The following is a 14,342-nucleotide window of genomic DNA, read 5'->3' on the forward strand; positions in this document are numbered from 1 at the left end:
TGCCCCACAACCAGAATCATAAAGCGAAGACTTGATTAATGTACTCTCATAATGATCACTGGAATTTCTCATATCAATCTCCTGGTTCCACCAGGGACATTAAATAATGCACACACATTCTATGTGGATACATTGGGGCTGACTGCTACACCCGTCCCCCAGTTACAGAAAGACACAACTGCCTGGTAATTAGATCGACTCCTCTCTGGGCGGACTGTTGCTAAGCGACCAGGTTCAATATAACATCAGACGGAAAGCAGCAGATCCACATTGCATTCGGACAGAATGAACCGGATTCTCCTCGCCATCCCTGCCTTCGTGTAGGCTCATTAGACGACCTGCAAAAGCTGCAGCAACGAATATATGATCACCATCTTCGGGGCGGCCCGGCTGCTCCTCTACAGGCGGATCCACCGGGTGCATGTTCAGGTGAGGATAGAACCTGTGTGGATGGACATGAAACTGTTACTAATCATAAGACTATAGGGGAAAAGGGGGTCGAGTACCCGACACGGTTCTTCGCCAGAGATTACGCCGGAAACCGCCTTGAGTTCAGTTTATAACTAGGAAAGGCAGCGACACTTGTTAGAGACTTTGTCTCTGTCCTTTCCATCAGAATCCAGTGTGAATACAAAGTGTGCGCCTGCCGAAAGACTCGGAATGCGAGTCAATTGCACCGGTGTTATAGGAGACAACCTGGTCAACAATACACCGCATTTACAATATGTGTTGTTAAAAACATATGGTCCCGCAACCTTTCCAGCTTAACATTCATAGGTTTCAGATAAAGTAGCCGGATAGATCAAGCCTGCCTAGTCAACTTCAGTAGTGCACTATAGGGTCCTAATTCCTGGTCCATGGAGAACAGCCCAGTGGGCAGTGGATGCTGCTATTTTATTGTCTTCTACGAGCTAAGAGAGCTATAATCTTTATGAAGTGAGTTGAGCAGATTTGAGAATTCTGGAGGAATGAAGCTTTATCGAAAAGTAATGATCATGACATTTAGCAATCCTATACTAACTCTTCTGCCAACAAACAAGCTCTGTTACATAATTCCCTCCGGCAATCATTGATACAAGGCATACTTTTTGGTTCCAGTCTTATCTGTTCCCTGTGACTGGCGTCATGCGCTCTGCTTACGGTTATCCCTTCCGCCCTTGAGCGGACCATCGCTGACCCTCTTCCTTGCTTATCTGCCAGACTTTAACTTTCTATTGTTGTCCAGACGTAGACTCTTCCCAGCTTTCACTTGTCCATCCTCCAGAAGTGCGATTGGGACCTGAGGTTCCAGCTCCCAAGGTGGGGCAGCGGTGGTCGATGCACTCACCACTTGCCAGGGCACAGTGCTCCCCATTGTAAACCTCGCCTTCTTTGCATTTGAGCTCCTGCCGTGATACGCAGACATGCGCAATCGAATTTCCCCTGCTTTGAGGTGGTTAGGTAGCCGATCGAAGCTTATGTGCGATGAAACGGCATCCGCATGTTGAGTCTGATCGGCCCGCTTTGAGTAACTGCTGGAAATACAGCAGTTTGTGTAAGAAATCAACTTTTCATACATGGTCAGCTGGCCTCAGACTGGGCGGAGTTATACGAGCTTCAGTTGCTTCCATCTCTGGCCTTGGAGACCTACCTCATATTACTTGTTTTGTGATCCGGCCGCGCAGATATACCCGGCGATCGTTTCTTTCTTCCCACCAAGAAGACCATTTATTTACAGCTTGTGCGTTCCGAGGAATCGCGAGAACCAGGATTCGTATACGCAGCCTTCTACATATTTTTCAAGATGTGGCCACCAGAGTGGAGACATCGTGCCAACCGTTCGAGGTTGCTATACTGGAAACGCTCTTCAAGAGCTATCAACGATTCTACGACTTTCACGGCTGGCTCCGGAAATGTATGAGAGGCTTCAACGTGATCGACGCTATGGCATAACGTTGCCTTGGATGAGCAATGCGAAGGATGCGTAGGAAACACTGTTTGTTTGGTGAGAAGGGCAATGTCTATCTGAGCATGGCTTCAAAGAATTAACCTACTATAATAGGCGCAAGGACGAGGAATTCATCAAAGTTTTCCTCAAGATGTCGCCAATGGTTGGCAACGGCAAGAATGAATGGCATCCATTTTGCCGCGTTGGTTTCTGACCAAACGAATGCAATACCGATTCTTCTCTTGCACGGCTGTCCAGTTATTCTCCGCAATCTCAATCAGCGAGTCCATTTTGTTTGCTAAACATGATATAGGGAGCTTTTGGAATTTCTGTCGATGTTGGACATGATCCGAAAGAATTATCCAGCTTCGAAGCGCCATGTCACCTAATTGTTGCCGTCCCTTGTTGGGTACGCATTGCCCTCCCAGTCTCCGATCTGCAAAGATTTCAGAATTGGGGACGGTGCTCGTATCCTCGACAAAAGTCATGGATATTCTGGGCTTCAACTCCGAATATGTTGTTCATGGCGGAGATTTAGGAAGTGATACTGGGAGAGTACTGGGCACAAGGCACGCAAGTTGCAAAGGTGTGTCGAGATCTACCCCGATGGACAGTACTAGACCCGCTAATCGATGCCATACTAGCTGTTCACAGTATGTTGCTAGATTTCTCCCCTGTTTCTGTTATTAACCGACCATTATAGTCTGCTTCTGTTACTTGGCCGAACCGTTAAGTTCGCAGCCGCTGGAACTCGACGATGTTGACCGCATTGGCCTCGAAAGAGGTCGCAAGTTTGCGAGCATGGGCAATCCGTATACGAAAGAGCATTCATACAATGGAGATCTACTGCAGACGAGCCGTGTCACCGGCACCGTGCGACTGCGGGGCTACACATGGGTTGGACCCATCTCGTCCGGATTCAGAGCAGCGCAAGATGAACGGACTACCAGGCCAGATAATGTGTGGACCCTCTAAAATGGGTGTTGTATGTTGTATTTGTGGACTGGATTGCCTGGTGTTTCTGCTGACAGAACGTGAACGATTCATGATTGACGACATATAAGAGGATTATAATCTCATCTGCTACTCTATTGCATTGTGAGCATCATTTTCATTGCTCGTGTTCCTGACTTCCAATGTGCCAAGAGTGGATTCATGAATATGACTCACTCCTCCATGTCGGCCTTAATTATCGCCGCGCGACGCGCCAACAACGCCACGGTCCGAAGACTGGCATGTCTCTCACGATGACAGGCCTGCTTTTACAGAAGACATAAATCAAACACTCTCGCTCATTAGTGAGAGGCAAGGTAATTCACCAGTAAAGCCGAGAATCCCCTCCTACCATACACAACCCACCCAACATGCATTTCGCTATGCTCCTCTTCCCCGGCTTCGAAGCCCTCGACGCCTTCGGCTCCCTGGAAGTCCTCAACGTCCTCTCCGAAAGAAAACAGATCTACCTCTCCCTCCTCGCATCAAGCCTCGCTCCCGTCTCAACTCAATCCCCGGATCCAGCCGCACATCGGGTGAACTCCATCTGCGCCCAGGAAGTAGTTCCAACGGGTACTTTCGCCGACTTTTTAAAGGACGCACCCGCACCTGATACCGCCAAGGGCAAGATAGACGTGCTCGTCGTGCCCGGCGGCGCGGGGACCCGCTTCCCCCACACCATCGATCCCGTCATCGAGTTCGTGCGGGCAATCGCCCCGTCGGTGAAATACATCATGTCCGTGTGTAACGGCGCGGGCGTGTTAGCGCGGGCGGGCGTGCTGGATGGTAGACGAGCAACGACTAATAAGATGCTTTGGGGGCCGACGACGGCGCTGAGGGGGGAGGTGCGCTGGGTCAAAGAAGCTAGGTGGGTGGCCGATGGGAATGTGTGGACTTCTTCTGGGGTGAGTGCGGGGATCGATATGATGTTGGCTTTTGTGAGGGACATGCATGGGAAGGATGTGGCTGGTGAGATAGCTCAAGAGATTGAGTATGTTTGGGATGTGGAGGAGGATGGAACCAAGGATCCGTTTGCTTTTGCTGCTGTTTGAGGATACATGCGTGGCTTGCAACCACAGTAGAGATCAATCAGAAGAATATCTTTCCGCACGCAACTCGACAATAATGCAGTCTACCATTTATAGCGCATCAACGTTGATAGTTTTCACAGTCGGACTCCTTCCCAGTCCACTGGGCATCCCTCCTTGGCTGTAGACCATTTCTTGCAGCATCAACACCATCCCAACCGCCTTAGGGTCCTCTGTAAGCTTGAGATGTCGTGGGGCAAATATCTGGCATATTTTACTAGCGACCAGTAATAGCTGGCGACATTGGTCATGGTCTTGAGAAGTTTGTACGGCATCTTCGAGCCGGTCAATCCCGTTGACAAGAAGCATCTAAGAGGCGGACTACGTACATAATACCCAAAAACAACCTTTCAGCAGATTCCCTCGTTCTTCTGGCATAAATAAATAGAGCCCTAGTGCAGACATCATGAGAGCAATACAGAATTCATAATAACTGCCCGCTTATTGTATCTCCAACAGTAATCATACTGAGATAAGTCTCTATACTGTAGAGCAGTATGGAAGCTCTTTGCCATTCCTCAGATTACATTCACCACACAGTCAAGGTTTAGTCATCCTCGTCGAACTCTGCTTTACTAATGAGATTTCTCGACGATATTCCCTTCGTTGTTCACAGTAAACCGGACTTCCCACCCTTCCCCTCCTAGCTCTCCCTTGGCAATCTGAAGAAATGCTTCGGCATACTCTGGTCCATCAACCTGTGGTGGCCCGCCTTCTGGAGAGGTTTTTGCGACGTAGTAAAATCTGCAGGTATATCACAGTCATTTCGGTGCTATTCTACAAGTATGGTGGCTCACTCACCGCAGTCCTCTTTCCTTATACGCCTTATTCGCTATATTAATTAGATAGGCCAGAGCGCTCTTCCCAGTTCCTAGGGTAACAAAAAGAGGATTAGGCATGAAGGGAGTCAGATTTCCAGTTGCGATAAAAGCTGGAGCAACGGTGCGGTCTTGCTCCTTCAATTGTAAGAACCCGGATGTTGCATGGTGGAGTGCAGTATAAGCTCCTGTAGCATTGACAGCGATATCTTGCTGAAAAGCGTCTGGGGCAATGTCGAATGGATTGGTAGGATCTGCCGGGAAGGTGGCAAGCGCAGCTAATATGATAAAATTAGAAGTGACAGCCAACGACAAATGACCAAGACTGCACCGTCATAGTTTCTCACCATTGTAAACGACTAGCTGGGGAATTCCAAGGTTCTCAGTCACCTCTTTGAATGCAGAAGCAACTGACGATGGCTGAGCCACATCCACAGCAACCGAGTACATGTCTTTGAGTTCGGGATCCTGCAGGCTCTGAGGATTCCGTTTTCCGATTGCAACTTTATACCCATCTTTTAGGAAGCGCTTGGCGACCGAGATGCCGATACGGGGGCCAGCTCCCAGGATAAACACAACCTTTGATGCGGAAGCCATGCTTTATGCGAACATAGGAGGGCTATATATTTAGACACGTGTTGATGATCGGAATCACCAAGTCTGCAACTCGGTCGTTACCCGACTGTGCGACCTTTAATATATAAGACCCGTCTCATGGGTATTGAATCCGAGATCACATACTTGGATTTCTAAGCACCGCTGTTAGTCGGGGAGCGTGAGGTCCGATGTCTCCGCCTGTGGCGGAGGACTCCATACTATGCAGGGTTTATAAGCATGTCCTGGCGGTTGACCACTAAAGTGTTAACGAAATGTTTGATGATGTGTGATGAACCATGTAGGTTTATTATTACATCGTATTAGCTGACGAAATTGCAAGGACTTTGGGTAAGTGTGAATGCTCGGTTGCCCTCGCTGGTATCATCTAGGAGAACCATTATTCTTGTAGACCATGCATGGCCTGCAAGCACCGCGGTCTCTTCCGTGTTCCTGTATTATTCCGGCCAACCCTTCACGATTTAACTGCCAATCCTTTCAGGTATGGAGGACTGGTCGCCATCCCCTGCTCTCCGGTTCGCATTATTCGTGACCCAAGTGGTATGAATTTTACCCCTTGTAGCTACTTTCAAACTAGTCGCGCTACCTTTAGGGTGACACTGGACACCTACTGGAATGGGAATGACAATAAGGAGCTAAGGTGGCTATCTTGGTTCGTCTATCTGTGGTCAGATGTGTAATGCTAATTGATGTCTGTCAGGCATTTGCCTCCAGGAGGCCAGCCATTCTTAACTGCCAGAAATCAAGTCACCACACGAGACACTGATATATATTTCTAAATGAGCCTTGCACGATAGTGGGCTCATAGTACTACATCAATTTGGATTTTTTGCTAGGCTTTGCCCTCTTCTTGCTGCTACCGCTGCCTCCAGGCCAGCCCTGACCTCGACGTAAACAGCCCTCGGTACGGGCTGACAGATGTGACCCGGCACAGGCCAGACTGGTTTCGGCCAGACCGGGTGTGTAAGGTTGATATCTGCGCCGGCATCGACGAGCAAACGGACGATCTCAGAATGACCCATCTCCATCGCTATCTGTACGACCCTTCCGCAGGAGAAGTTGGCTGGGATTGTCGAATCTCTGGTTTCATATCCATCGCGACGACCGCCTAGATCGTGGTACGCGGCATTGGCATCAGCACCGTGTTCAAGGAGCAACGCTACCAGAGCCACGTTGCCTAGTCTAGCAGCCCGGACGAGAGGAGGCGTCAAGTCCTCCACTTCTAGTCCTCGCGAAATATTAGAGTCGTAGTCCCCAAAGAAGGGATGAGGCGGAAGAGGCCGATCGGATTCTTCAAAGTCACATCGCACGCGATGTGCAAGCAGGGTATTGGCGGTCATGATGTCCTGCTGCTCCACTGCGAGAGCGAGGGCTCTGGTGCAGGAGACGCGGTCGGTCTTCTGTACAAGAATCTCAAGCAGCCTCTGAGACTTTCTTTTCACTGCCTTAAGCAGCGCCGGTCCGTCTCGCGGGGAGATGGTGAAGTTCGCGTCAGCGCCGTTCTCCAGGAATAGATTAACGAGATCGAGCCTTTCGTGCTCTACGGCCCATTCTAGTGGTGTAACGGGTATAATGTCCCGAGTATCTGGTCTTATCCCTATACCGTCGGGCGTTTGGTCATAGTCGAGAATCCGCACGTTCAGATTTGTACTGTATCTGAGGATTTCAGAAAGCAAATGCTGGCTGTATCCAGCTTTCAGTGCAGCTGCGAGTGCTTCTTCTTTCTGGCGCTCACTAGGATGTCCAACTGCTGGGGGCAACGTCTTATCCTCCCCTCCAGCTTCGGGTTTGGCCGTAACCCTTTCGTCAGTGAACCGATTCTTGAAGTAAAACTCTTGCTTTGTGGGCTCCCACGTTAACTCCCATCCATCATCATCCCCGCGATCCTGTGAGTCCGAAGCATTCTTGTCTGCGGCGTGGCTTTTACCTTGGTCATTGACTGAACCTATTGGTATCCACAAAGGAAACTCAGTGGTGCCTATTTGCTCGTACACCTCTCCTTCAAATTCTCGTTGCTCTCGTTCTGGGCGTTTGAAGGGCTGGTATATGCAAGGCTCCCGCCAGAAGATCACTGCGGCGTCGTGGGGTTTGAAGGGAGTTGTAAATTTCCGCTGGAGGCATTCATGCCACGTCATAGCGTGGAAGAATGGGTGGGCTTTCACTTCGGCGGCTCCGTTTGCACCTAAGCGTTCTTTAGGATCTTTATCAAGGAGTTTTGTTAAAATTTCCCTCGCAGTCGATGGCAGGCTCTCAAGTAGCTGTAGGTCTTGGTTAATGATCTTATGCCGGCGCTTGCCAGCGTCCTTGTGATAAAAAGGGGGCATGCCCATCAACATTTCATAGAGAATGATCCCCAAAGCCCACCAATCCGCTGCCGGGGAAGCCTCTCGGTCGTCAAGAAGAGCCTCAGGAGCTGGATACTTGGGCGTGCCGGGCAAAATGTGAACTCCATCCCCTAATTTCAACCCGAAAAGGCCAGGCTTGCATAGACTGACATGGCCAGAGGAATCCAGGAGAATATTCTCAGGCTTCAGAGAATTGAGAATGATATGCTTGTCATGCAGGTATTCCAGTATGCAGACCAGATCCGCCGCATAAAATCTCGCCTCGTGGACATTAAACTGCCGCTCTCTTTGCAGATGATCAAAAAGGTATCCGCCGCTGGCCAGTGGCGAAAGTAGATGCAGCGTCCCTTCAGACGACCTGAGCGCGAATTTGAGCGGTGCAATAAAAGGGTGTTGGATGGCAGAGTGGAGGCTAAGGCTGGGTGCCATGTTAACGTCTGTATCAGCGTCAGATCCAGGAGCAGCAACAGCTTGCACGGTGCGGATATCAACGGCCTTCATGCCGTAGCTTCGACCGGTGTCTTTCTTTTCAACATAGATGAGATCAAGATCACCAGAACTGTTCTCCCCGCGGACGCTCCACACTTCCTGCGTCTCCAAGGGTGAAAACTCCTTGTGCGTGTAGGAAACCTCGACTTCCACTCTCCCCGTCCCATCCTGGACGTCCACCCTTTGCTTACCCGAACCTATCAGGAAAGGGTTCAATCTGATCAGTCCAAGGGGGATGATCTGGTTTTCGTACTCTCCCGATGACGACGTCGACGCATCAGAGTCGCTGTCCCTGACGAATAGGGATACCGTCAACTCGGAGGCCGGAGACGCAGAGACGTCGAACTTGAATGGCCGGTGCCCTGCTGCCCATGAAACGGCTCCCTTGGCGGCGTAGACGGCCATCGCCTCTGTGGACAGCTGGAGCCCTTCATATTCTCCGATCGCGTACGGGCGCCATCGCTCGCACACTTCGTCTTCCGCGCCTGGGTCGTCTGGGAGGATCAGGCCATAAGCCCAGCCGAGCTTAACAGTCAGGATTCCAGGCCCGGTCTGGTCACCCGTACCATCATTGCTTTCACTTTTGTGGAGGGTCTCAGGCATTGATTTTGTATTATTCTATTTCGGGGGAGTTGTACAGAGAGCTAATAATGTCGAGAACCCGGTGGGGGTCAGTGTATATATACATACCCCAGGTTGGTCGCGTCCGGGTCTTAGTCAGCAAACCCGTGGGTGGGTTCTGAGTAGTAAACCCAACCCAAAACCCAATATGGGTACCCGCATAACCCGCAGAAGTAAAAAAGGTGATGGATCACACTGCATAAATTTATGCTGTAATTTTCCTATAGGTGGACATGGACCCGCAAACTCCTCATCAGTGCGCCTGGATTGCATACACTATTCATCGAGAACAAGGCTACAAGCTATGGTACACGAGGACATATCTAGAATCATTTACCAAGGACCCCTAATCACTACCTAAGCAGAAGTTGTCATAGGATTTGTGCTTGTCGCCCCCCAGGTCATGGGCACATAGGTCTTATCCGCCGTCTCAGATTGCATGTTGATAGCCTCATAGAAACTCTGGAACTCTTGCAGCTGCTCATCTGTCCACGACGGGAAGGCCGGCGTGTCCAGCGTCTTCCCGGTGCCTCGCGCGTCTAGCCTGGTCCAGTCGTCCTCGTCATCCTCCTCCTCGGCCTCGTTGTCAAAGTCAACCTCAATGTTGACGTCTCGCTTCGTCGGGCCAATCCCTCCCCCTTGGCACGAAATCTTCGGTCCGCCGGCCGAAACGATCGCCCTCTCCACGCAGCCAGCCTTCATGAAGAAAGGCAAGTTGAAGTACACATACGCATAGTGGTCCGAGGTCTCCTCGTGCCACTCCCAGCCCGTCATAGCGCCACACCCGCCCTCCTCGTCGTGCAGCGAGTCGCCGCCGTCTGAGACCCAGCCGTCGATATTGTAGATCTCGAACGTGTAGTAGAAGATGCTGTCCCAGAACATGCAGTCCGCAGTCGGTGTGGGAGTGGGCTTTTGCGTCGTTGTCGTCGGCTTCGTAGTCGTTGTCGTCGTGGTGGTGCTGCTGAGGCCCCATGCGGAGCTGGCGCGAGACATGACCTCCGCATCGAGGGAAGAGAGGTCCGCCGCGCCGACAAAGGCTGTCGGGAAGGGGTCGTCGGCCATAGAGTCAAATACAATCGTGTATTGAGCGCCCTTGTTATCAGGATCCTCGTCGTCATCGTCGTCGTCGTCATCGTTGTTATTGTTGTCACCGCCACCGCCAGGAGGGCCAAACGTACCCGGGGGACAGAAGGGGCAGTCAGGGTTGCAGAACAGGAGACCTAGATGGTGAAAGTCGGGTTAGTTGCTAAGGTCATTCACATGTAAAGAGAAACAAAGACAAACGAAACACAGCGACTCACAACGAGTGCCGCACCCAGGACAGCCTGGTTCGGCCGTAGGGGTCGGTGGCTTGCCAGGTGTCCAGGAGGGTTTCTTGGAATTGAGCGCAGGGTCCGTGGATCCGGGTTTCGGCGTGGTCGTGGGGTGCGGGTTGGGTGTGACAGTGATGGGTGTCGGGGGCAAGGTCTGCCCGCCTATGACGGTGGTGCTTCCACCCAGAGTCCTCGTCTCAACCGGAGGCGAGTAGGTCGAGGAGCCCCAGATGACGGGGTCCAAGGAGATTGTTGTGGTCTCGGTGGCCCCGATGATAGAGGTGGTGCCGCTCAGCACGCTGAAGAGAGCGAGTTGAGTTGGTTAATAGGAACTTGCACCTCCCAGAGGGTACGGAAGGCCTAGACTTACGGGGTAACGGTAATGGTAAATGGGGGTGGCTGCACCGAGCTTGTCAAAATGATAGGAACGGGGCCACCTGTCGAGCTGGAGCTGGACCTGCTAGGAAGGGAAACACCCCAGACATTGATGGCCGTAGTTGTCACTGGAAAAGCGCGTCCATTAGTGAACTGCGTACCCCTTACGGTGGAGAAGAAGCGGTAGGTATAGAGAGAGTACTCACATGGAGGAATCGTGATCACAGTCAGCCACGACTCATAGACATACGCCGGATACGTCGAGGTTGTGCCGTCGGAAAGAGTGCTTGTGCGCGTTGTAAGACTGGAGTACGAGATGGTCGTCGTCCACGGAGGGAAAGTGATGGTTGTGGGAGTTGATAGAGGCATGGGGGGCCAAATGAGCGACGCACCGGGAGGAGCAGTCACCACAGGCGCTGCCGAGTTCCAGATATCAGGATTGATATAGATGGTCCCGCCGGATGAATCGTTGTTCGAGCCACTTCCACTTCCACCGCCATTCTCGGACTGCAAGTCCACTGCCCAGTCTGCAGTTCCCAGGAAAGAGAGCCCGGGGTAGAGGGCTTTGCGCGTTGCCTTGTTGTCCTCGTCCATGTACGCAACCCACTCCGTGTCGTTGAAGACGACAATGTTGGAGTACGAGTTCGCATCCCAGAGCTTCTGGACTGTGGGATTCTGGCGGATAATCTCACCAATCTCGTAGTCGGAGATGTAGCCAGAGGTGTTGGTGCAGCGGCCCGGGTACGCCCCTGAGTCGGGCCCCGTGTAGGTGCATTGCTCGGTCCAGCAGCCCGGGGTGCTCATCTTGAATGAACGGCCGTAGCTGCTGACACCGACGACGATCATGTTGGACGGCACACCCGCCTTTGTGATCATGGACAGCGAATTGATGGTCTCGGTGAGGTTGACGTGGGACCGCAGACAGTTGCCCAATCCCTGGTCGTAAGACGGACACCCTGGAGTTGCGTACTTGTTTATGTAGTCCCACTGCCCGTGGAGATCGTAGGTCATGTACACCACGTAGTCGACGACGAGACTCAGAGCTTCGATGGGAAAGTACTGGAGGTACCAGAACGAGGCGGGTGCGGTGACGGAGACTGTCTTGCCAGATGGTATCTCCTGCTTGAGCTCGTTCAGCAGCAGGAAGAAACCGGTAGTGTCAGCCTCGGTGCCCGCTGGAATGCCAGGGATATCAGGCTCGGCAGGATATTCCCAGTCCCAGTCGACGCCATCGAGGTTGTAGTCGTCTAGGAACTTGATGATGTTCGTGATCAGTGTCTTGCGATTTGCCTGGGTGGCCACAGCATTGCGAAAGATCTGGTATGTGGCGGGCTCCGTAGAAAACGCCCACCCGCCAACTGAAACAATTTTCTTGATGCCAGCCATACCTTTGAAGAGTGGCAGCTGGTCAGCGACTTCATCGATGTTGATGGAAAAGTCTTCGTTCAGCGTAATGAAGGAGTAGTGGATGTGCGTATAGGCTGAAGTGTCAATGCTATTGACGGACATGCGCAGGCAGGTGCGTTTCCAGTTGAAGGCTTCGAAATAAGCAATGCTGTACGTTTCCGGGGGTGTGCTGGAGGTGATGATATCCATCCCGCAGTTGGAGATGCAGCCGTTCTCGCCAGGGGCAGCCGTTCCTGGAGCCCCAGTGGACGAGTTGGAAGGCGTGCAGAAGTCTCCCGTCGTTCCGCACTGGCCCCAGATATTGCAGCATGCATTCAATGGGCACTGGTTCAAGGTGCTCAGGTCCGTCCCGGGGGGTGCTTTTGCCGTGTCATTGACCTGCGGTCCACAGACAGCATTCGCAATGGTAGCCGGCATGGGCGGGTAGCCGGTGCTGAGACAGATGTTGTAGTCAGCAAACAGCTTTTGACAGCCATTCCAGCCCCAGGTCTCTTTGTTGAACGATTCGATCTTCTCATTGGTGAGGTCGTAGGCTGCCGCAAGTGACGCGCACGAGTCGCCCGTCTTCACAAGATACGAGTAGCAGTACCCGTCCGCGCCAGGCTTGGGTGTGAAATCCGGAAGGGTACCGGCACTACAGCAGACATGCTTGCCTGGGGTCAAGCTCGAGCATAAACTGGAGTCGGGATTGTATTCTGTGAACTGTGCCGGCGTGATGCCGCATTCGGCCGCGAGTGAGGTACACGTGTCTCCGGAGTCTACCTGAATGGTCCGGCACTCGGTGGCACGAGTTGAAGCGAGCTTGGTCGAGTTGCTGGTGCGGGTGATGTTGGTCGCAGCAGGAACAAGATAGGTCACTGTCTGCCAGTCAGAGGCAGTCGTCGTGGTCTCCGTAGACACGCAGCTGCCGTTCTTGGATACCTGCAGTCCACGCTGGACAGCACCCAGGTCGCCCTTGGTATTGACCAGGACACTCAGTGAGTACCGGGCCGTGGAATTGCTGCACATTTCGACTGACAGGCTTTCGGCAACGCTGCCGTCGTCTTTGACTTGAGCGCTGAGCTTCTGGAGAACCGTGCTGAGCACCCCCTGGCCAGCAAGGCCTGAACCAGCATACACACCCACAGCCACGTCACGGGAGTAGGCGTACTTTATGGTCTCGTTGCAGCCGGCATCAGACAGTGTTGCAAATGCCCTCAGTTGCTCCAGAGCAGCGGTGACATCAGCCACGTGCGTCGAAGACGAAGCACCCGAAGATGCCAATTGCAAAGACGATGTCGTCTTGGTCTGCGCCACCCCCTTCAAAGCGCAGGCAGCATTAGAATTAGAAACAGGCGCATTATCCGAGAGTTCTGCATAGTCCGCGGTACACGCAGAAATGGCGATATGCGACTTCCTGTCGTTGATGGGGTTGACCAGCGCAAAGTCGAGGAGCATGGGCCTTTTGCACGCCCTGTCGAGACGGTCGAGGCTGCCGTATACGAACCAGGCGCTGGTATCGATACCAGCACTACTACACCCTCCGGGGCAGCTATCTCTGCCCTGGTGATGCAGCCGCGAGGTGTAGTTCCCGGCAAGGATTGCCTCTCGCGCACTTGCCAGGTCTGTTGGACTGCCCGCAACAGTCTTAGAGACGGTGCTGACAGAAAGGGACGCCAGGAAAGCGTTGGCCGCATTATTGGCATTGCTGCTTAATGCCAGGGCGGCTGAGGGAGCCCAGACGACTGCCAGGGAAATGGCAGTCGCCAGCGAAGGTAGTCTCATCTTGATACGGCAAAGAATGTCCGCTTAGAGAGGCAAAGCAGACCGCAAAGAATGTTAGAGGGGGAAGAGAAGGAGACCTCTGGGACCAGCCTGGAAGTTGATCACTTATGAAGGAGCGTGAACAATGCTACGCCTAGGCAGAACCAGCGGTCTTGGACATGCTCCTCTGACCCCTATTAACCGATCAGGATGCTGGCGATACCGGCTCCTTCTGAGGAACTTAGGAGTACATAGTAGATACATTCGCTTGTACCGCAGTAAATTAGCGGTATGTTTTGATATCGTGAGCTGCAGTTGGGCCCAGGCACGAAAAACACCCCTGTATCACTGACATGTGTGCATCAACGCTACCCACAGGAAGAGTGGTCGTTTGCTGTCCTGTGCGAGCAGGGTAGTATCGAGGTGTGCAATTAGTGGACTGCATGATTTGACTGGTGCATAATCATCTCGGGCAGTGGGATTATTACGGCTTATTCTAGCAGCCTGCCAGCATGCATGCGCCTTTATGGAGTACCTCCTTGGGCCTGCCTTAGCTCTCTACTAAGCGTCCTAGCTGCATGGTTCGAGTCATGTTTAATTTGGGCTCC

The 14,342-nt window shown here is 52.4% G+C and overlaps 6 protein-coding genes across 6 annotated transcripts; 3 read left to right on the top strand and 3 right to left on the bottom strand.

The window, feature by feature from the left end:
• Positions 1-51: 51 nt before the first annotated feature.
• Positions 52-563, top strand: Aud_003783 (putative glyoxalase family protein; the record flags this gene model as incomplete). Its single annotated transcript, XM_043288730.1, has 3 exons — positions 52-185; positions 233-429; positions 487-563. The coding sequence occupies 3 exons, from the start codon at positions 52-54 to the stop codon at positions 561-563; spliced, it is 408 nt and encodes a 135-aa protein (XP_043144665.1).
• A 1,850-nt stretch (positions 564-2,413) lies between these two features.
• Positions 2,414-2,902, top strand: Aud_003784 (uncharacterized protein; the record flags this gene model as incomplete). Its single annotated transcript, XM_043288731.1, has 3 exons — positions 2,414-2,513; positions 2,572-2,580; positions 2,631-2,902. The coding sequence occupies 3 exons, from the start codon at positions 2,414-2,416 to the stop codon at positions 2,900-2,902; spliced, it is 381 nt and encodes a 126-aa protein (XP_043144666.1).
• Positions 2,903-3,291: 389 nt separating this feature from the next.
• Aud_003785 (DJ-1/PfpI family protein) lies at positions 3,292-3,972 on the top strand (the record flags this gene model as incomplete). The annotated part of the gene is made up of 1 exon (XM_043288732.1): positions 3,292-3,972. The coding sequence occupies one exon, from the start codon at positions 3,292-3,294 to the stop codon at positions 3,970-3,972; it is 681 nt and encodes a 226-aa protein (XP_043144667.1).
• A 611-nt stretch (positions 3,973-4,583) lies between these two features.
• Aud_003786 (SDR family oxidoreductase) lies at positions 4,584-5,423 on the bottom strand (the record flags this gene model as incomplete). The annotated part of the gene is made up of 3 exons (XM_043288733.1): positions 4,584-4,752; positions 4,810-5,104; positions 5,174-5,423. The coding sequence occupies 3 exons, from the start codon at positions 5,421-5,423 to the stop codon at positions 4,584-4,586; spliced, it is 714 nt and encodes a 237-aa protein (XP_043144668.1).
• An 833-nt stretch (positions 5,424-6,256) lies between these two features.
• Aud_003787 (putative protein kinase) lies at positions 6,257-8,878 on the bottom strand (the record flags this gene model as incomplete). Its single annotated transcript, XM_043288734.1, has 1 exon — positions 6,257-8,878. One exon carries the CDS (start codon positions 8,876-8,878, stop codon positions 6,257-6,259), a length of 2,622 nt encoding a protein of 873 aa, XP_043144669.1.
• A 375-nt stretch (positions 8,879-9,253) lies between these two features.
• On the bottom strand, positions 9,254-13,755 carry Aud_003788 (class V chitinase Chi100; the record flags this gene model as incomplete). Its single annotated transcript, XM_043288735.1, has 4 exons — positions 9,254-10,116; positions 10,198-10,508; positions 10,580-10,712; positions 10,791-13,755. 4 exons carry the CDS (start codon positions 13,753-13,755, stop codon positions 9,254-9,256), a joined length of 4,272 nt encoding a protein of 1,423 aa, XP_043144670.1.
• Between the last annotated feature and the right edge of the window lie 587 nt (positions 13,756-14,342).

Source organism: Aspergillus udagawae (assembly GCF_001078395.1).
Source record: "Aspergillus udagawae IFM 46973 DNA, scaffold_2, whole genome shotgun sequence".
Taxonomy (NCBI): Eukaryota; Fungi; Ascomycota; class Eurotiomycetes; order Eurotiales; family Aspergillaceae; genus Aspergillus; species Aspergillus udagawae.